Genomic DNA, 23,109 nt, shown 5'->3' with positions numbered 1-23,109 from the left:
ACAGGAAAGGGAATATTTCATATTGCCCAGCTCCAGGCAAACAGGGATGCCCGAGTGAGGAGCCCAGCTTTCCTGGATTCCCTGTATTGCTGATGGGAGAGGTAACAGGCTGTGCTTGCTGTGGTTCAGGGCAGGTATATTAAGCAATTATTATGTTCTTAATTTATCTTAGTGGCTCTGACTTTCCCTCAGGAGATGCGGTCTTCTTAGTGCTGACTATGGGGGGTTGATAAAGCCCCTAAAGCAGGTGTGATGAATACCATCCCTCTAAGCATTTTAATTCTTCTAACCCATTTTGTTGCCAAAGACATATGCTCTGTTGCAAATCTGTTTTCTGAAACTGCAGCAAGTCTTTATAAAATGTATATAATCTCCTTCCAGAAAGAGATATCGAAATGCACCTGGCCAGATACATTTATATTTTTATCATAACATTTTCAGCATTCTTGTCAGATCTCTCCTGATCAAATGATTTGGAAGAAGAGATGTACAACAAGAAAACGTAAAGCCTGATAAGGTGAATGCCACCTAAATATTAGATTGCCTATTGTGTATTAGGTTCAACAGAAATACTTCTATGTTTTTCTCATGTGATCACATGGCTAGAAAAAAAAATCAAAGCAAACAAACAAAAACAACTTATTTTTTTCCAGTATTTGTAGATTCAGCTAGGTGTTTTCTGTGGAAAAGGCTCTTGATTATTATTATTATTATTATTAAGGCTTTAGATCTCTGTTGAATAAAACTGCAGAGCCACAATGGGAGCTGGCTGCAGTTTGCTTGTTGAGTGCCCTTGAAGTGGAAGGGAGGGGGCTGGTACTTTGAAGAGTTCTGACATACTAACGTTGCACTTTCAGGGACTAAAAAAAAATTCCTCACACCTTCTCAAAATCTGTATGCATTGCTTTGAAAACGGTATTGTTAACTTCAAGCATTTAAAATATTGAGCAAGACCTCAAAAAAAGTCATGAGACTTGCTTAAAAATAATTGTTCTTTGGTTCCTTTTGCTTGCAGTCTAGTTTTTGAGCTTTCAAGATTTATGTTTTCCATCTTTCCTCTGCAACCATAAGAGCTAGACACTAAATTTATTTTTAAATGAAAGCTGAGATTCTCTTGTAATCCCATGACTCTAGGAGACTTGGCAATGCTAAACACAATGTGAATTTAGAGTGACCATTCCAAGCTGAATCATTTAGTGATGTGCCCTCAGCATGAAAGCCAACTGGGTGTTTTGGTGTTGTTTTCTGTTTTTCTTTTTCCTTTTTTTTTTTAATGTCTCTTATTTTGTCTTTCTAAAAAATCTGTGAATTGCCAACAATAATTGGAAGATTGGTAAAAGCAGAAGTAGATACATGACTGCAACCCAATAAAATCAGGATTTTATTTTATTCTTTCAGGGATGTTAGGATATTCTTACAGAATCTAGGTATTAAGGACATTCTGCAGTAAGGTGTCTCCAGAGAGGAGAGCTTTGGTTGTTTTTGTAGAAGCACCCTTTTCTGCTCAATCAAGCATTAAAATTGGCAGCGGTTGTTAGAGAAGCAAGAAAATCCTGGTTGCTTCTCTCATGCAGTTACTGAAGAGGATATGTAAAAGCTTTAACTCTGAGGAAAAATATTTATAACTGTGACAGTGTATTTCCGTACAGTAATTTATGGGCAAAATGTAGGAAAGGAGGAACACAAGCTATAAATAATATTCCGTATGTAAACATAATGGCAGCAGCAAATTCTTTTTATTTAAAAATTAATATTGATGTTCATTAATATAAATTACCACATTTCAGATGACTCCGATGTCCTTGAGGCCAGATGTCACCGACTGATTTACAGCTTCCTGGGGGGGAGGAGGAGATCCTGTTTTGTCAATGTAGGCACCAAATTGCTTCAGATAGCTATTTTGGACTAGATTAATTGCTGATGTATTGTCAGCAAAGTGGATTCATATCTCAGCTCAGAAATATGGAAAACTGTCTTTAAAATGTATTAACTTGAATTCTGAAATGCAGGAAAAATTGTGTAAAGCATACCTTTGACTTACTGAACTCTTGTCTCATTTAAGGAATAGTGGTTTGAAGACTGTTGCCCAGGAACATGCACACAGACTTTCCATGTACATCATTGGCAACTGAGGAACATACTTAAGAGGCCAAGTTTAATCCCTCATTGATCTTATTTCTACTTAAAATATGAATTCAAATGTGTGTAGTGAAGGCGTTCAGAAGCAAGCTCTGCCATCTTAGTCACACTGTACAGATCATGTATCTGGATTAAATTTCCGAGTGCCTCATAACATCCTTCAGTCCTCTGGATCTTGTGCATAGCATTGCTGCGAAACAGGATAGGAAATGCATTTGAAAAGCTATCAGCAGCCTCCCAGAAACCTCACCTGTGAGAACACTGTGGGCGATGCCTTAGAAGGCAGGTAAAGTGGATTTGTTGTGTTTGCATATGCTGGTAGGCTAAGGAGGGGAAGAAAAAAGCTGGTTTGAATCAGGGTGAGGCAGCGCATCTCCGCGCATTAGTTTTTCATTGCAACTCAACCCCATCAACCCCATGAAATATAGGCACCTAACACAACACAGCTTGTAAATGCCTTTTATTCCAACAACTGAAATTCAGAAGATTGGTAGATGTGCAGCTGGACATGCTTAGCATGAATGACAAAATAATGTCAATCCTATATTAAAGATTTGGGTTCATAACAAATTTCACATATGATCATATGTAAGAGAGAAGTCTGTGCAGGACTCCGGTAGCACAAGGCCCCACAGCATACAGTTAGAAACTACACAGATGATACAAATATGGAAAATAACACACAACACTTTTTTAAAAATGCATCCGTCATTATAAAGAATCAAATCCATATCCCACCTAAGGACATTGAAAAGCTTTGAAAGATGTTACTAGGCTTTAGGAATGGTCCATGCTGAACTTGGGATATTTTTTCTAATCCTTATAAATAATTATTTTCCTATGTTTGGTAAGATTAGCTACGGAGAATTTGTGTTAAGACTCTGTGGACAGGGGTACAGAATTTCAGATAATATTAAGCTGAAAAGGTGGTTTAAAAATGTTTCTGTGATACAAAAGCCTTACATCAAAGAAGCAAATACACCACCACCCCCCTCTCATTTCTCATTTAAGAAATAAATAAGCATACACTGTAAATTCTAATTTTCAGCAAGTGTGTAAGCAAATCCTAACTGACCTTGACCTCAGCTTTGCTAATTTTCAAACTCTGACATTTATTCCCTGAGTAGATTGGTTCCCTTCATACCATGTACATAAATACTGCAAACCTTTCCAATGACTTGAATTAGAGTGTAAGTAAATAGCTGGTTTTAATCTACATAATATTTTGAGAGCAGACGTTCTGCGCTATGACTATTAAGATATACCCAGCAGCCATTTGTATAATACTAAAACCTCTTACATATATTATTAAATGTAATGCTATCAGCCAGGGCTTGTTTTATGCCACGGAAACTTAAATAATAAAATACGGTGTGGATAAAATCTGCAATAATAGAAACTTAAGCAAAATTAATTCAAGTAACAGATAACATCTGGGGGAAAATGTAACGTTATATCGGTAAGTTATGCAAAGCTAATTTTATAATAACTACCACATCTGTGGAACTCATTTATTAGAACACTTTACCAATCTTCTTTCCTGCCGTTATTCTGTTTTAGAAATTTTCCTGTATACTGTTTTATTGTCTTTGCTCTGCCTACATTGGTAAAAAGGTAATTTGCTAGCTCTCAACAAAAAGAAAAGCATGTGGGTTTATGTACAGAACAGCATGACCCTTTTTATACTTTACCTGGTTTTATGCAAACTTCTACTAGAAAGAATCCTGGGAAAAAAATGGTGGCACGTGGCTGGAAATTTAGAGCGATGTTTCAACACTGGCTGCAGCCCTCAGCTGTGACTGCTGGGACTTGATGCAGCTGGGGTGGGAAAGTAAAGGTGATGCCAAATGATGCTTCCCACATGATCCTCAGCTGAACGCTGGAGCAGCCTCTAGCCTGCGCTAACTTGTCCGGGTTCAAGGGGCCTTTTGGCACCCCACTGCACCTAGGAATTAGTAAGAAAATTATATTTGACTTCTGCTCCTTCTGGTCTCTCTCAGAGCATCCCTTTATCTGCAGCTGACACTGATCTGTTCTCTGTATTTATGCCACTGCCTTTATTTGTGTTTGAGTTCTCATGGACCCATTGGATCGCAATGAGCATGAAAATATTGCCAATTAATTTTAAGGCATTATCGTCTTGCCAAACTGTTCCTCATGTTTTGGTAGTTACATTGATTCAAAAGGACACTTTGAGTAATACATCTTTGTCATGGTGAATGATGCTCAGATAATGACAAATCCTCAGGATTTTTTTTTAAAGTATATATATTTTTTTAATGTAGGTCAGTGGAAGTAATTTGCCATAAATTTACTCAGGTTTCAGAAACTAGCAACATTTTTTAAAGCTAACTGTAGCTGTATAAAACTTACTGTGTCTCCTCTGTTTTTAAATAGATTTTACTATGGAGCCATTGGTGCTATTAAACATGAGGCTTTGTTCAAAGGAAATACAAAGACTTAATTGTTTTGTATTTTTTTCTCTCTTTAAAAAGGAAAGTATTGCATCAGAAGGATTCATTTAAATACGTTTGTTGGCTTCAGGCTCTCGCCACAATTCATTCGTTCTAATTTTCCCCTGGACTTGTTAAGGAGACGATGTATAGGAAGGAGCAATGCAGAATGGCATTTTTAGGTCACTATATTTTGGCTGTAAAATGTAGTACTGCTCACAAACTTACAAACTTAGTACTAAACAAAATATTTTATATTTTACATTGCAGTTTCAGAGACTTTTAAAAAACTTTTGGCTGAATGTTGAGACTGTTACGGCTCATTAAAGAGACTAGTTCTGCTGTAATTTAGTTATTTCTTAATGATCCAAGGGTTATTATTAGACATGGAACAGATGAGTAAAGAATAGCTCTCTTTAAAGGGACGCAGTGAAGTAAAAATATTATTCTAAAACAGAATCTCTGAAAATCTTATCCAAGCTACAAAAATGTATTTGATTAGTTAGGAATTGATTTTAAAACCCCATCTAGTTTTTTTTTGTTTGTTTGTTTGTTGTTGTTTTTTTTTTTTACATTATTATTATTTTTTAATTGAAACCAAGTGGATAAATGGAATAATGATTTGAACTAAATAAACTTGAATACTTAACTAAATAACTAAAAGCAGCCATTTTAAGGAAGCAGAAACTATTTGTGAATTCTCATCCAACTTAGCAAATATTTTTCATTGAGAAAATACAGGGTGAGAAATCAGAGAAAATTGAAATATTTGCTAAATCAAAAGGACTCTCATTTTAAAAAGCATTAGAATTTGAAAACAAATCTTCTGGTGTAGTTTAGAAAGAACAGCATTTAGGTCACCATTCTGATGAAACAATAAACTATTTCATTTGTCAATATTTAGACACTAGCAGAGGGCTGCAAAATTTGAGCCACAAGTGTTACTGGAAATGCTTCTTGGTCTCTATAAAAGCTGCTTTTCTCCTCACTTAAATTCTGGAAATCTTTTTGTCAGCCTTTTGGGTTGTTATAAACTTGAGATGATACTATCTACCTTTTTTGGGTAGCTCACGTATGACAGAATCCAAACATAACTTCTGAAATACTTTTAGAACTACAAAAGAGATTTTTAATGCAGTAAAATGAATTGGTCTATCTGTTCTTTTTTTTTTTTTTTGTCATCACTTTTGCAAACTTACAGAAGCTTTCATGGTTTTCTGCATGTTTAGTTGTAGCAGGTAAGTGTAAGTAAGCCAAATATCAACTGCGCTGCGCTTTCCAAGGTGTGAGGAAATTTAATTTATGGGAGCTGCAATTACCCCATTGTGAATTAATGCAGTTGACTTTCACCATCCAAGCAAAATCTTGTTTTTTAATAGCTGACTCAGAACTGGAACATCTGCCTGCTATTCTCAGTGGGCACTTCCTTTTTGTAGAGGTCCAAAACATATCATTATTATGCCCTGTTCCTTGCTAGTTTAAAAATTACTTTTGTCACCTTATTTGGTATGTCACTGATTAAAAACAAACAAACAAACAAAAAAACTCAAACAACAAAACAAAACAAAAACTTGGCCCTTTGGAGGACTCAGGGCAGCCTTCTGCATCACTTGCAAAAGAGCCTGAGCAGTGAGGATGAAGTGCTGCATCCCCAGCTAGTGCTGGGGCAAAACTGCCATTTTGTGGTCTAAACATCACTGGAGCAGCAGCTCACATGCCAGCTGGATACCAGTGAAGTTCTGATGATCGCAGGAAAAAGAAATGGGAGCAAGTTGGTCTAGCAACAAAAATTGATTAATTCTTAAGGTAAAGTCACATCTTTAAATCTTTTTCTTAGGGCCTTATTTTATGCAGTGTAACAACAGTCTTACTCTTGTTCACTCCTGAGATTGAATGCCCCAGAAGTCAACAGGGTCATTTGATCCCCAAATGCAACAAGATCCTTGTTTAGAAGTGACAAATTTGCATTGTGAAGACTGCATGTTACCTAAGCACTGTGTTTTCTAAACTTAATTATCCGTATGAGTAAGAAGCTGTAGTGTTATGAAATTATGAAAATCATCTGTTCTTTCCAAGTGTTATAAATGGGATCCCTTGAGATGCAACTAGAAATTAAAGCTGATCTATAATCATTTTCAGTATGCTTTCCAGTTCTGAGCACCTGGATAGTAACCAAAAAAAAAGTATTGCTTTTGCTGTTTGCTAAGGATTTCAATTCTGATCAAAAAAAAAAAAAAATGCATTAAAGCTGTGAGCAATAATTAAACCTGAATTCCTTTTTTTTATTTTTCTTACATATATATGTATATACTGCCAGTATGTGATTGAACTTGCCCCACCTGCAGTTACCCCCTTCCCTCCTTTACTGGAAGAAGATATGCGTTCGGAGAGCTGTGAATCACTGATCGTATTGCCAATATTTGTAGAGATGGAATCTAAGGTATGGAGTTTTGTTCCTTTTTTTTTCCTTTTTTTTTTTTTCAGCTATTTTTCTATGAGCCTCTTACCTCATTTAGTCCTATTGGTGCCCAGTCACTAATGACATTTATTTTCTCCAGAATGCATTCACTTCTAAAATGAATGCTTGAATGTAGTTGCTTTCATTGCATTAACCAGTCAGCAGAGGAGGACGTTAATTTGAGTCAGCATGTCTGGGCTCTTGCCCTATGCAACTTCATAACCTCAGCATCTGCCTGGCCTGGGCAGTGAAGGTGTGATGCTGATAGTCTGTCAGCAGAAGTTCTTAAATTCTGGCTTTGTGTATTGTGGTGGAGGGCCTGGAGAACAAGTCTTACGAGGAGCAGCTGAAGGAGCTGGGATTGTTCAGCCTGGAGAAGAGGAGGCTCAGGGGCCACCTTATCACACTCTACAGTCACCTTAAAGAAGGCTGTAGCGAGGTGGGCTTGGTCTGTTCTCCCACGTGCCTGCTGACAGGACGAGGGGGAACGGGCTAAAGTTGGACCAGGGGAGGTTTAGGTTGGATGTTAGGAAGAACTTCTTTACCGAGAAGGTTGTTAGGCATTGGGATGGGCTGCCCAGGCAAGTGGTTGAGCCATCCCTAGAGGTCTTTAAAAGACGTTTAGATGTAGAGTTCAGTGATATGGTTTAGTGGAGGACTGGTTAGAGTTAGGTCAGAGGTTGGACTAGGTGATTTTGGTGGTCTCTTCCAACCTAGGTGATTCTGTGATGCTGTGGTTGTTGGGTGTCTTCGGGCTGACACAGTTGGTCCTGTAGAGAACAAGAGGAAGCTCTAACTCACATATTTCTTATTATGGTTGGTTGCTGCTAGGGATCTGATCAAGAAGGTCACCTGGAAGAACCCTGTCCAGAGGCAGAGTCCCTTGAATCAGGTGCTGTGGCTGCTTTCACTGTTGAAGATCAGAAGTCTGCAGTGGGTGGAATCCCAAATGAAATCATTGGCAACCTTGAGGTACTATTGCTAGAAAGCTATTCGCTAATTCTATGGTTAATTAGCTAGCTCAGCTTTAATGAATATAAACTGTATTCATGCTAAAGCTGGCAAAAAGCACGTCCATATGCTGTAAGAATGTGAATTAGCCTCTATAAATAGCTCATAGTTTAGTCAGCCTACGTGTGACAAGATAAAAAATATTCAGTAATATAACAACATATATCTTCAGCATTACTATGTGTTAGAAACATGGGCCAAATCCTGCTCTCAGTGATGTCAGTGGCAAAATTCCTCTTTGGGGGTTCAGGACCAGCTGCTAGGATGAAGCATGTGCAATATGTGCTTAATATAAATTGTTAGACACATCTTTGTTACACATCCTCCGATCCGTATCAGGAATAACACACTCATACCAATTCTAGACCTTGGTTGGTAGCAGCGTAAGGGTAGAAGAGCCATCCTAATGGAACAGATCAGGTTTCAGTGTGTGGTCTGCAGACTCCGAAGAGTCTGTGAGTTATTTCTTAAGGGTTCGTGAAAGGTAGTAAGCTATTGTCAGTGGGCTTAAATTTGTAGTAGGGTGATCTGCTTCTCCATAGGGTGGTCTGTAAACTGAAACATGTGGAAAGCCAGCAGAGTAGACCATTGTTATTTTGTAAACTGCTCCCTCAAGCGTATGAAGTTATTGATAGTAAACCAGCTAGAACTCAGTTCAACAATGGAAATACTATGTGGTCGTATTTCAGCGATCAGGTGGCATTAAGCACTTTAAGCTTTGTGTCATTACAGTTTTTGATCCAGCATATAGGATACGGTTGACTGAGCAGAAGTTTATTAAATATATAGTATTATCTGAAAATAGTGTGATATTGATAAATTGCTTTGCATGGATTATGTATGAATGGGAAATATCAATTGGAATAATGATACCATCGTTAGATCTACCTACTTCATTTCATATTCCCTTTCAGCATGCCTTTGGCAATGGAAGAGAACCTAGCCTATGTTCTCTTACTCCTTTCCATCCCTACAGAACAAAGGAATGCATGATTTTCACTTGACCTTTATTTCATTAGCGTCAGTACTAAGAGCTTTTCTTCTTTACAAAACCTGCTGAGATGAAAGAAATGCATTTTTTCCTCTTTCAGAACTCTAGTTATATACCTAGAAAAAAAAATCCTTTTTGTTTTTGAAAGTTGTTCAACAGTTCATCTTTTTCACCTGATATTTAAGTTGGGGTAGTCCCACCATGAGATTTTTTTAGCTGCTACATAATCAAACTCATGGCATTGTGTTGTTATGAAAGAACTGTGATTTTGCAATCTGCATTTTGTCTGCAGTGGACAGCTTTTGCTCTTGTTGGGTCTAGAAAATAACTTCCAGTCTGAAATCATAGTGCTGATGCTCAGTGATGGTAACAGCAGCCAGAGTAAGCATGGTGGCAACTGATTTCCACTGAATGTAGAATTGGAGACAGAGAGCTTAAAAAAAAATGGAGAAAAAAAGGCATCTGGGGTGGCTAGGAGAGGATTAGCCTGGAGGGTCAGTGTTCCACAGGAAAGCATCTAAGCATACTTACAGTTTATGGGAGTATAGGGATAGGAACATATTTGTTGATACTTGAAGGTGGATTTAATATGATGAAGGCAATATCCAAAGGCACAAAGCTGAGATAGAAATCCCAGCTTTTTGATGCTGACCAATTGTATGGAGAACTTTGGAAAAAAAGTTCTCCATAGAGCAGATGTTGAGGCTATCTAACGACAGGAAGTTTGCAGGATAGCAGCAGTAGGGATTTCCAGGACGTGCAAAACAAAATGTTCCTAACATGGCGAGTTACTGCAAGTTTTTACGGGCCACATCCATTCACTTTATCAGAATTATATGAAGTCTATTCAGAATGTATCTCTAAGTTTTGGGTCAATTTTGGTAGAGTCTGTGAAGGACCTTTTAGCCCTTTCTAATTGTTTCAACAAAACATCACAATTCTTGGAAGGACTGCATCATTGCACGCCTTCTGTTCCTCATGTATCTTGGCAGTGGTGTATGCCGACACGGAAAAATACACGTAAACTCCCCATAAAACCCCAATATTTGTGCTCTTTGTCCCAGTGATCCCACATTTCTATATGCTATCAAATTAAGAACTGCTACACTTTATCACTGCTGCAGATTTCACTAAGATATGTCAGAACCTTTGTACTTTCCCCCATGAATATTACACTGCAAATTAAGTGTTCAGTATGTACAACAGTCTGGATTTCCAGAATATGATACACATTCATAATTGTGTTTGTAATTAAGAAAGACAAGCAATATCACAGAAATATGTTTTTTTTTATTGTTCATTTTCAGTAATGCTTTCTAATTCCAGCCATTTCAATAAAATGTATTACACTAGAGAACAAACATCTGCAGCAAAGGAAAACAGTGGAAACAATCAAATCCCAAAGCAATTTTTCTGATTTGGTGTTTATTGGTAAAGGCTGTCTGAGAATACAGGCAAATTAGCCTATCTCCCAAGACAAGGTTATATGAGAAATGGCTGTCCCAGATCACTTCCCGTTCATGGCAGACATACCATACATCGGGATTGCGCACAGTAATACGATAAAGTGTTATCACGTAAGTACAGGCTGAAACACCGTTATGTCTGCAAAACAGGAAGGTGTGTAGGATAATGTCTGTCTTACTGCACCACACTGTGTCAAAACCACAAAGACAATGTGCAGCCTAAGATAGCTCCAGCATAACCACTTTTTTCTTCTGATTTTCTTTACAGGCAGAGATAAATGAAAAGCTGCAAATACAAGAAGAAGCTTATACTTTGAGAACCGAAAAATTAAAAAGTCCTAAATAACCAGATAAGAAAGGTGATGTTGAATTTTACGGAAACTGGGGGGTGGGCGGTGATACACAGAGAAGACTGGCTCTCTGCCAGAGCATAATTATTTTTGTATAAAGGAAAATGGTTCACTTAACTTTTACCTAGAAATAGTTCGTCCGAGTTCCTCAAATTCACTGTGTTCTGCCAGGATTGTTGTTTAGTTTAGACTTAAGTGGGAGACTGTAAACAGAAGGATATGTAATACAAGCATGTTGAAGTTCAGTTTATTTCTGAATATAAATCTCAGTTAAAAAAAAAAAAAAACAACTCTCTGGTTTTATTATTTCTTTCTTCCAGTTGTGAAATGCTTAAAAGTTTCTGCTTTTTCAGGATATTTTGCTGGAAGGAGAATACACAGAAAGAAAATGTAATTTTGAGGCATTGCAGATACACTAAGGAGAGAATTTAATTAACATGTAATTATACACTTTTTTCTATAGTTAGTTATTAATAACATGTATGTTATTTCATTTTAATTTTTTTCTAAGCTTTTAAACTAGTTTCATATATTACACTTCTTTATTTCCACCATACTAAAACTGCGTAAAAGAAGAGTATGTACTTTTACAGTCTTCCCAGAAAGAATTCCTTTTGATTTCCGTGGATTTTTTTCTGGAATATGTGTAACGTTTCATCTGAAAATGCATTTCGTATTCCTCTGTATGCTAACATCATTCCATATTTTGTCAGACATTATAGAAATGTTGTAAACACAAGAGGAATCTTAACTATACAATAATTGACATCAGAAGAACTGGTTTAACGTCTATGTTTCAAAATAGTAAACTATACTAATTGCTATGTTACAGAACTCTGTGCCCTAGAAAGCATGGTAAAAACAAGTCATGCTTTCAAGCGTAAGAGCTGGATTGCGTGTTTAAGTGAATATTTACGAAACAGAATATTTTATTTGTTACAATTTTGTATTTGTTTCTCGTTAAGTAAAATGTTAGGCTTTTTTTCACTTCACCCACATTTTTATGGCGAGAACGAAGAACGTTCGCAAGCCTGACTCATCCAGGCAAAAATGACAATAACCTGAAATAGTTTGCCTGAAAGGTCTTGTTTGTCACTGCCTGCCTCGCATGGGCGTGCTCCCTGGTTGTGCTCAGAGCTGAGAGCACAGCCAGAAGGGGGCATTGCCTGCACGTTGTTCATCAGAAAGAGCTCCCAGAATTAAAAGACAATATTCAGTAGCGGCATTTGAGTGCCAATAGCCTGGAAGTACTCTTTAAAGTACATGTCAGATGTGTGGGCACTGGACTCTCTGTAAAGCAGTTGTTTGAGATGTTAAGTGGGCAGAATATTTTAGTTGGTCTCACCTGTTGAGAAAAATTCTTCCCGTTACATGACCAGAAGTAAGCTCTATAGCAATTCACTAAAAGTTTTCTTCATTTTTCTATCCAACATGGGCCAACAAGTTAATAAGAGCTTCCTTTCAGCTATAAAAGCTAACTATTCCAATTTGAACGGTGAGGTAACTCATGAGGAATTATTGGTTTATCCTAAAAAAAAATCCTTTAAAATCTCTAAGATCCATGGTTATGTTCTGCAATGTTTTATTGCTTTGAAATATGACTTTTTTTTTTGGTCATGAAAAATTTCTAAAATCAAAAGGACCTTTATTTTGATACATAAATTAATTTCCCAGAGCATTATGCTAATGTCACAAGTTTCCCTGATTTTGAACTCAAAGGTGTGAACATAACTTCTGAAAAGAACTGTCTGTATGGAAGGGGAGGAGTGTTTCTTAAAATTTTTGCTGAAAACGTTATTGTCAATTTAGCACTTCAGTCAAATCTGATGACTACAACATTCTTGCTATATGACAAAGCAGAAAAGGAATAATGATGATTTATGTTAGGACCAATGCTAAACAAAGGCTTTTGCCCATATCTCTTCCTCCCTCTCCCATATTTTGTAGAACTTCTGGGAAATTTTGAAGTGCTTTGAAGATGAGAAGTTGTATATGAACATCAAGTATTACTGCAGTGATTTGTTAGCAGTCGCTCCTAGTACATATGCATAACAGCTGAGGTACTGCAGAAACTCCACGTGGAGTTCAAATCCCACAAACCGTACTTGTAGCTCTCTTCCTGCTGACTAATAGTATTTGTAGCTATCTTCCTGCTGAAATAATGCTACCAGTAAAAACAGCCCCAGGGATTATTATTTTTTTTATTATTATTTTTGAAATGGGAGGGGGGATAGTTAAGGAGACTCAGGTGAAGGCGGGAAGATGAGCAAAAGGTGGACATGACATCTCTCCAAGCAGTCAGAGTACATGCTCTGACACAGCATATGAACATCAACTTGAAGAATCCTTTCATGTCTTCAGAATGGTAATATGAAATGCAAAACGTCATGCTTTGGATGGATGGGTAGGAACAAAATGTTCAGATGCAATATGGTGCATTAAGAACAGTCTCCAGCCTGTATTCCTGGCTTTTCCGATGGTTTAAATCAGGCTTGCTGTTTTTAAAGTCTCCCGTGTCATGTTGAGTTACTGCTATAGTTGTCTCTAAAAATAATTATACTGTCATTTCTGGGACCTACAGTTGAGGCTTTTGAGGCTTTGGCATAATAATCTTTGATTTTTTGTTTCACTACTGATGTGACATAGTTCTTTAAAATATACATATTTAACGTCGTTCTTAACGGGTTCCACCCTACAAAGCTTTCAATTTAAATCAGGCAGATGTAGAAAAGAAAAAAGATGTTACATTCTGCCTTGTCTCCCAAATAAGCAAGGATTTTCTAGGGGGAAAGGGATAGAAGAAACACTATAGTTTTTCCTCTGTAAGGTATAATATTGATGCTTTTTAGCATCTGCATGGTAAAATCCTGGTCTCCTCTAGGATTTTATAATGAGGTAGTGAACAACTAGTAATTATCCTCTAGCAAAAGAAAAGCTTTTCAAGCAATGCTTTTCCTGCATTACACTGACAGAGGATGGAAGTTTAGAAAAGATGGAAAGCAGCACTTTCCTGCATTACATTGACGGAGAATGAAAGTTTATAAAAGATGGAAAACAGCTTTCCTAATAAGAAGCTGGCTGGAAAAGATGGAAAAGGGGCAAAAAGAGAAAAGTGTTTTTTTTGTTGTTTTTTTTTTTTTAACCTGTTCCACAGTGTTTTGCCATGACCTTTTCTTCTCAAGCCTTGCTTCTCTCCTTCTGCACCAATACTTAATTTGAATTTGAAAATTACCACATTGTTTCCTTCCTAAAATTATAACTGACATTCCTAGAAAATTTGCTTTCCCAGAAAAGCACTGTGCGTGGGCTTTGTATTCAGCTTTCCACAAGTGAGAAAAAGACATTTTCTTCAATAATCTACCCTGCCAACGTGACCACAAAATGTGTGCAAAGTCAGCATTTGTCCATTTAAATCAGATTTTTAAGCACATGATTCAGTTAACCACCAGTACGCATGCATCCAGGTGCAGGTATTGTACTTATTTGTAAGGATTTATTTTGTGAGTAGTGTATTGTTTTCATTGATGGGCTTTGGTTTGCAGTTCATACTAACTGTGTAACAAGAAACATATTTGTATTACACACACTTGTTGGTTGTGGTGTTTTTTGTTTTGTTTTATTTGTTTGTTGTTGTTGTTTTTCCAGTAGTATATTTTAAACTTTTTCAGTCCTTATTTCTGCCTTTTCATCCTGTAAGGTGCTTGGGCTCCTCTGTTAAGGGATTCCTGTTAGATCTGTCTTGTTCTGGTGAGATTTTCACAAGCCACTGCAAAGAAGGGTGTTCTGATGCTACTTCTGCTGTACAGAGCCTCCCTAGCATAGGCTTGATCCCAGGTTGTAACCACCCAGAAGTAAGTAGAAGACAGCTGCTCAAAAGAGAGGATACTATTATGGGCTGTACCCTCTCATCTTCAGCTAGCCCCTGTTTATGGCAGAGTGTAGGTATGACAGATGAACTTCAACATGGGTTATGTGCATATCAAGGGTCATAAAGAATTCATAGCTAGTGCGTGTAGCTTTCCTGTGGTGTGGAAGGGATGTTTACACTCTTACTAGCACTAGTAAGAGCGATGTGTCATCCTGAAGCAAAAGATACTGCGGGTAACCGGGCAATTCACCCCCTTTCCTCTCCCTCATATTCATTTTAGGATGGTGTTATACCTGCCCCTGCCACAATGTGCGTGGTTCTGCTGTACACTGGTGTAGGGAGGAGTTGTGCCCAAGGTGAGATCACCTCTATTTCTCTGCCACAGTTGTCAAGGAAATGTCAGCAATGACAAAACACTCGGGCTGCATCGCTTGCCATGAGCAACTCAAAACTCATGCATGTAACTCTTCAACCCATTTTCTTGTGGCACTTCAAGTGTGCAGAGCAAGCGACAAACTCCAGCAGTTGTGGATTTAGATTACACGTTCGTGCCAAAAAAGAGAAAGAAAGAAAAAAATCAAAGGATAGTTGCAGTGACTCATGTAATTGAGAGTCCCATTCAGATGCAGAGCATTAAAGAGAACTTTGGAATTAGTAATACTGCAGAAAGAACAGAATGTAAAATATTTCCCGGACAGAAACAGCCTGGCTTTTTACATAGTAGAATTAGTGGCCCACTGCTTTAAAGCTTTCACTGACAAAGCAAAGACTGCATTAAATATGAGGTTTGTGTTCACACAGAACTCTACGCTCTCACTGTTGGCTAGGCATGCCAGTAGTTGTACTTGTTTTGCACATTTAAGCAGCTGATTGAAAGAACGAAATAGGGAAAGGTCAGTCGCTGTAAGTGCCCTGGTATAGTGGAATAGGGGGAGTAAGAAGGGAGACCTATGGCCTGACAGAAGGAGATTGTTCAAAGGCTATGAGAAAGAATGGTCCATAAAAGTTACTTGCCTAAAATGAGGATAGTAATTCTCCATTCCTGGAGGAAAGGCTGTTGGAGTTGTATTGATTTGGGATGCTGATGTGGATGGTGATTCAGGTTGGGAGATTCTGCAAGTGCTTTGAAGGATCTTCTGGATGAGCCAGTTCCTCCAGTGGCTGCAGAGAAGGCCTCAGGATTTTGCCTCCCTCCACTGAGGTTAGTCCCTGTGAATATTTCAAATTTTTAACCGGGCTCTTTTTTAACCCTTTCTGAAGATGTCTCATACAACTTTTTCTTAAAATCTGCATCTCGTCTCTTTTAAACTCCAGCCAACGCAATTTCTTGTCTAAACAGTCTGTTTTTATGATTGCATTAATTAGAAGTATAAGAAATGTCATGTCTGGACAGAGCAGGATCCAAATCTCCCAGCGTTCTTCCTTTGGCATTGTTTATGAGACATGTTTAGGGAAAAGTATAGGAACAGGATACCCTTCAGACTGAGGGATCCTTGGCGTAGCCTTCTATTGTTCAGTGGTTTAGAAACTTGTGGAGCCCAAGTATGCTCCCAGACCAAACAGTGGTTTGAAATTAAGTGATATTTTCTCCATAAACATGCCTAGGCCTTTTTTGAACTCTAGCTACCATACTATTCCATAGCAGCAAGCTCCACGCTTTAATTTTGTATTGATTAACACAAGCTTAAATGGATGGAAGAGGTTTGAGATTGCTTGTCCCAGAGTCTGTCAAGTTCCTCAGTTTTATCAGTCACTTCTTTGTTTTCAGGTAGTACAGGCAGTGAGCCACGAATTTGCTGACTTTTCATGTACACAAGGAGCAGCCAAGATCCAGGTAAGAGAAAGCGTATGTTGCGCTCTGCTAGGCTGAACCTAAATTTCTGCCACCGGTCCTGTTACTTGTCATTTTTTTCTTGTGCCATACCTAACTTAATTATAATCTTCCTGAGCAGAGATGTATCATTCAGTTTTTATCTGTGTGTCAGCAGACATACACGTGCCCGCCCGCCTGAACAGAAAAATACTGACAAAGAGGGGAAAAATGCCCATGTTTGGTCTGTCAGGCAGACACTGGATACTTTGCTATTGTAATCATCAGAGTACTAAGTTTATTTGGAGCATATAAGTCGTGAATTACCATGCAGCTCCAAGAGGAAAACTTTGCCCTTTGATTGCTTTCCAAAGAAATGTTCTCAATTTCTTTTCTGCCAAATTCATATTACAGATCATACTAACAAATTTTCCCAAGCCTTATTGACCTCCTCCCTTCTTCACAGTAGTACCAGAAATTTCACTCATTACTGAGAGATGTTGAAGATTGCTAAATTTTGCTGATTTAGGAGCTGAGTGAATGAGACAAGCAGACAAAAATGTAGATACTGCATTGCAGAAGGCAGTTAGCTCCATTAATAAGAAAAATAGAACTTGTGATATTTCTGCTATTTCGCAGTACATTAGTAAATTGCCTGCTAACAAGCTAAGCAGTGGGTCTAAAGCACTCCCTCATGTCAAAGCCAGAAGTGTGCATACTGTACTGGGGAGTATTGATTTAGGGAGGACTTTTTTTTTTTTTTTTTTTTACTTCCCTTCCACCTGTAAATCTGTGCTTGCTTTTGCCAAAGTAAGACAATGTAACAGCGATGCTTAGTACATAGCATTGAACTAGGTCTTTGATTTTGATTGGAGCCGAGTTCTCGATGTTCTCTCCTCCTAAATCATTTGTAGGCAGCTGGGTGAGCCTGCCAAGCCTTTAGTCTGAGTAAGGACTTTTGGTTTGTTTGTATTTCTCAATGAGCAAGGTGAGACAAAGCAAGCTCTTTACTGTACTTCCGTACTATTCACATTTACAGTCATCTGCAATTGCCACGTGACAAATTTGCCACTTATACAATTTTTATTGAAGTTTTTCTACCAGGTGATTTTTGGATAAAAGCAAGGTTCTGATTTTGTGTTACTTTTGCTCTGAGATCATTTCAGCTTTTCTTTTCTTTTCTTTTTTTTTTTTTTATTTTTTTTTGAGATGTCACATTTCAACTTAACAAATTGCCAGTTCATGCAGCTCAGATGCCCCAGAAGTCATTTCCAATGATGTACTGTAAAAGCAGGACTGATACAGATCTCTTGACTACATTTCAAAGACTTACCTTTGGATTACAGGGTTGCAGATGAGACTTTAATTCTGTAGAATTCAGTGGAGAGATGCTCATTTGCCACCAAAGGCTTTTTTTTCCCTACTTTTTTTTTTTTTTTTTTTTTTATGAGTAGTAAGGATGTGGGGTCTGATATTCTGTAGAAGTAGTTGAATAAATTATTCAATTGAATTCAATAACTCTCCATGCCAATATTTCTGTGAAATAATTCTTGTGCAGGGCTGCATGATGGTATGTCTTTGTTATATATGACACCTTTGTATATTGTCTCCCAAATATAAATCAGGGGGATCATCTTTTACAACCTTAATCTCCAGGCTTACTCCCTGCTCAGGTGAAACGCTTCTTGATCTCAACTGGCATATTTACCTTGGTGTGACTCAAGTGTAACAGAGGCGTGCTTGGGCTGCTTGAGGCTGTCAGGCTGGGACCAGCGTTGGCGGGGTGGAGGTAGGCTCAGGAACCAGGAGAACCGGGCTGAGCCCCTGCTCATCTCCACTGCACTATTGAGAAATGTTGTGATTTAGATGAATGCACGTTATTCCCCAGCTTTGTGTCAACAATCAAATAGGAGCTTTTGGATTTATTAGTTCCCAGTCCTACACCTATCTTAAATCATTATCATATAATAAGAACTCTATATGGTGCATTGTCAATAAAACCTAATATTGGGAAGATTACTGATCATCTAGTGCAAATGGAGAGCACTGTAAATGATTTAGAGAATATGTGTCAAACGTTAACGCTATCTAATACCTTCTAAAGTAAGTTGATAGCCATAAATCTAAGATAAACGAACTGTAAAACCACTTAAGAAGAAATAATACTTGTTTAATCAGGCTTCCAGTGAAAAGACTAGGTAGAAGAGAAATTCACAAGGAATTATTAAATCTTTTCTAATTCAGTACACTTTTGATAGGGAATACAAACCCACATTTGATAAGCAATTTTGATTACCTAAAGCTATCCTTGTAATAGTGCTAAATTATGACCCCACGGAGGGGGGGGAAAAAAAAAAAAAAAAAGGAAGACTAAAGGGCATCTCTTTTATGGCTTACTGAGCTCTCATTTTTCCAGATTCAGCACTGTGTGTATCAGACAGAGATATAAAGGGTATTCATTGGAATTACCGTGCTGTTGGATCATGGGTGGTGTGTTGGGTTAGTTTCTGTTGATTTGGCTGTTCCTGTTCACTGATAACAGAAGCGGTACGTTCATTTAATGCTTTCCCCTGGGAGGAACAAGACATTTATTGGGAAAAGACTGCTTAAAATGATAGTGGAACAAACTCTGTGTTGTCGCATAGCTGAGTGGTAACTTACATAAGCTTAGTCTGTTGATTTCAGAGTATTTTCTACACTTGGATTCTGGAGAAAATTGTTTCACTTTCTATTTTTTTTCTTCAGATCCATTTGAAAGGTGAGTAAGTGTAGGTAGTGGAAAAAATAGGTTATGATTTTCATTACCAATGTTCTGATACTTCAGTTTTTACATGGAAAAAACTTCCATTTTCTTCAGTAGTTTTTTAAGTCCACTTGTTAATTCTTGTTCATCCTTTTGGCTTTATGATTGCTCAGAGCTCAGCATCACTGCCAGCATTTATTAGACCTTGACACAGAGCTTTTCTTGAAGCAACTGTAAAAGTATATTTAGCCATGGAGAAATCTTTCCAAAGAGAAGTGTGCTGTGACTCATGTGACTCTGCTGTTGCTCTGTTGACCTGAGCAGACTTACTCATCGTTTACATAGTGGCACATAGTGGCAGACAAGATTAGATTCTGGCTTGATGCCCTTTTTTTTTTTTTTCCTTAAAGATAAAATGGATATCCAACTTCTTTTCCCCTATTATGAAAAAATAAGGACACATATGTTGCTTTGATTGGAATTAGTGAATGAAATGCAAATGCATCTGATCCATTTATAACTCATATTGCAAAAATAACCAGGGGATGATATGGCTGTGGCCAAACTGTATTACTTAGTACCTGTTTTATTCTTGCTCCCTCTCAGATAGGAAAACCTACGTGTGAGCCATTGCTATGCACTGGCTGTAATCACATCAAGTTGTACAGCAGTGTTTGAAATGGTTGTTTTCATAATAGGGATGAAACCTTGGTAGCAAATTTCCGTTAGCTGTGAATTTTTGAGATACTGAAGTCTAGCTGAAAGAAAGCTTGTTGATTTACTTTCTGCTTTCTCTTCAGCTGGTATAAAGCTAGAGTCATTTTACTAAAATAGCAGCTAAACTGAGCATACGTTAAAGAAAGATCATTTCAGAAATCTGTCAGCCTTGAGAACATTTCTCTTCCATTTCCTGAGAATACCAAGGAATAATTGGTTTTGCTACTCTGAGGCAGATCAGCTGTAGCGTGTATAAGTTGTATGTGTGTTGTGTGTGGTGTATTAGTTAGTAGTTTAAAAAAACAACAAACAAACACACATGCACACACACACACACAAAAAAAAAAAAAAAAAAAGAAAACAGAAGCAAGAGCTGGGCTGATTTTTACCTGCTGTTTGGTTGTTACAGGAACTGCAGTGTCTGGCCTGCCAGCAGAGAGCAGGGAAAAATTCACACGTGACCAAGACTTCCTCTGAGAACTGGAAGCTGAAGCCTTCATCGCATAAAGTGGTTTGTGAAAAGGACAATTGCTTGAAAATGATCAAATTTTATTTGATGTCAGTGCTTTTTAAGATCTATGTTTTGGGTTGTTGGATTTTTAAACACTGAAGGGTCACAGAAAGATGGTGATAACAGATAACTAATAGCACATACTATTTTATGGAAGTTAATTTGTCAACAGTCTGGGAGATGTGGATAGCTCATACTGATTGGAAGTGGAAGGCCACTGGGATTTGATTTTATTTGATTTGCGTTGCAGGACCTGAATGGGCAGCTGAATGAGCAAAGAGGACTGGAGGGTGCATCCTTGGCTTATGTCAGCTGCAAAAACTCTGTTCAGGGGGCCCTAGCAAGGCTGTGCTTGAGGACCTGCCCCCCTCCTCATCCAAGCTACATACGGGAGACACCCTCATTGCTTACTTATAAGCAGGTAAATCACACGTGCACACACATTCCTCTGTTATAATTAAATTAAAATCTTACTAATTTGGAGGCATACCTATCACGTTCTCTTCTAGGAAGAAACTATTATTTCTTCTTTTATTCTTTTCTGCTTGAATCCCAAGCTATCAAGGGCTTTCAAAGGAAAAGGAGTTTTTCTTTAGAAAAAAAGACTATTCAAATTATTCATGATTTATATCAAGAAGGGACCTTTCCTCTTTCAACTAGTAAAAAAGGGGGAGTTTGATCTTCCTCAAAATCATTTGAGAACCTTGTAGATTTCTTTCCAGAGCTAAAACTTTCTTACAAAGCTTTGGATATTCAGCAGAATAATGACTATTACATAATTGAAGCTCAATACAATACCATGGGGCTAATAAATGGTCTCCTGGTTCTATAGAAAATGTAACAAATCATAATAGCACTTATTGGGACTAGGCCAGGCACAAATGACAAAGCTGCTTTTGAAAGCGAGTTCTGGCCAGAAATATTCTTGGACCAAGATCATTTTCTTGACTGTCAGGGGTACATTTACTCCCTTTAATTTTCAGCCTAGATTTTATGTTGATCCTGAAACACTGAATAAAATCAAGCCTGTCAGTGCTGCTACTGCAGCTGTTACAGATGTAAATGCAAAGAAGGCTATTTAAGACAAGTCTGTTTCCCTGAATATGTTATTTTGAAATTATGCAGATTATACAAAAAATGGCTTGATATGTCCTTATTGTGCCTTTTTAAAGGAAGAAAAGGATGCTACACTATTAAGTGGTTTATTAAAGTTTCCGATCACAGCTCTTTTACTTAGAAAATAACTGTTCTATTGCGTGCTGTGAAGCTGCCTGTAAATAATTGGCAAAGGGGTATACTGCTTTGTGTTTTCCATAGAGAAAATATCAAATTCAATTGATTAATCAAAAGGGGCATTCTTTGATGGAAGGAAACCTTTACAAACTTTATTAAAAATATTGAATGAACCATGAGCAAAGTTCATAATCTAAGCTTCTGCTCTACTTTCTCAGGTGTGCTAGCTTCTGTGTAAACCTTCAAAAATTCTCATAAAGCAGGACATGAGATGTATTTAAAAACAAAACAAAACAATGCCCAACAACAACAACAAAACAGAGCAGTGTACTCCAAAACCTCTGTCTTGGTTTGTCTCTGCTATATCACTGTGGCTTCACTGTTTTTCCAGGAGTCACTCTATTTCCACTGGAGAGACAGGTATAATAATCAAGGTTTGGACCTTTTTTCAGTGAGTAATGCAGAAGCATACTCATATCATCTGTCTTTTCATGGAGAGCTTTTCTCTTATTCTGAAGGAAGAAATGAGATCGCTTTCATTAAAGACAAGCTACGTATGACCTGCAGGCTGAGCAAATGTCTCCTCTCTTTTTCAGGACGACAGCGATCATGTGGACAAATGCAAAATGGCTGGTGAGAATGAAGACAAGTGAAACGGAAACTCCCAGACCTGAGGGGAAAACAGAGCTCAAACAGGTGAGATTACCATATCTCTGTCTTGTAATCAACACTGAAATCATGGTCTGTATATGAAAGATTACATGTAAAGCCATTGTGCCATTCAAGGTCAAATGCAATTGGAAGTTAGCAAATAAGAGGTTTGTATTTAGCAGCAGGAAAAAGGTATTGGAATGTGTCCATGTACCAATATGTTCCATCATTGGAACATATTTTGATCAGAGATAAAAAATAGAGGGACAGAATAACTGAAGATATATAGGTGAAGTGTGAATAAGAGAAACTGCAAACACTGACTGATCATGGTACAGTAACCTGACGTCATTTTTGATTAGATCACAAGGCAGAGAAAGTTCAGACTAAGCATTGATACAGCAGAGTGAGAGAAAGGTGTCTTCTGTAGCCACAAGGGCTCAAGTATCCAAACTTGCATCAGACCCTGGGCGAGCAGTTATTCCAGGAATCTATCTAGGACACACACGACAAAAATGTGGATATTTGATGGGCATCCTCTGCACTCTTTTTTTTTTTTTTTTTTTTTTTTTTTGTGGTGCCTTTCTGTATTGTCCCCTCCTTGTCCTTACTCCAAGCAGGGATGGCAGCACAGAGCTGATGGCTATGCCTCAGTCAGCACACAGCCCGAATCTCACAGAGGGATTTTCACAACTGTATTAATAAGGA

General features: G+C 37.8%; 1 protein-coding gene across 1 annotated transcript in view; it reads left to right on the top strand.

Moving 5' to 3' along the window:
- Nucleotides 1-20,864, top strand: part of CABCOCO1 (ciliary associated calcium binding coiled-coil 1) — a gene marked incomplete at its 5' end in the record, with an annotated part of 63,995 nt that extends 43,131 nt beyond the window's left edge. The window contains 6 exons of the mRNA XM_082764677.1: nt 6,910-7,032; nt 7,882-8,022; nt 10,787-10,877; nt 16,505-16,570; nt 20,416-20,517; nt 20,768-20,864. Coding sequence (XP_082620803.1) covers nt 6,910-7,032; nt 7,882-8,022; nt 10,787-10,864 — 342 coding nt within the window. The 3' untranslated portion in view covers nt 10,865-10,877; nt 16,505-16,570; nt 20,416-20,517; nt 20,768-20,864. The remainder of the gene's footprint in view (nt 1-6,909; nt 7,033-7,881; nt 8,023-10,786; nt 10,878-16,504; nt 16,571-20,415; nt 20,518-20,767) is intronic.
- Between the last annotated feature and the right edge of the window lie 2,245 nt (nt 20,865-23,109).

The sequence above is a fragment of the Aythya marila genome (genome assembly GCF_965140915.1).
Source record: "Aythya marila genome assembly, chromosome: 7".
NCBI classification, from domain to species: Eukaryota; Metazoa; Chordata; class Aves; order Anseriformes; family Anatidae; genus Aythya; species Aythya marila.
Note: the sequence above shows the minus strand (reverse complement) of the source record. Positions and strands in the feature narration are given on the sequence as shown.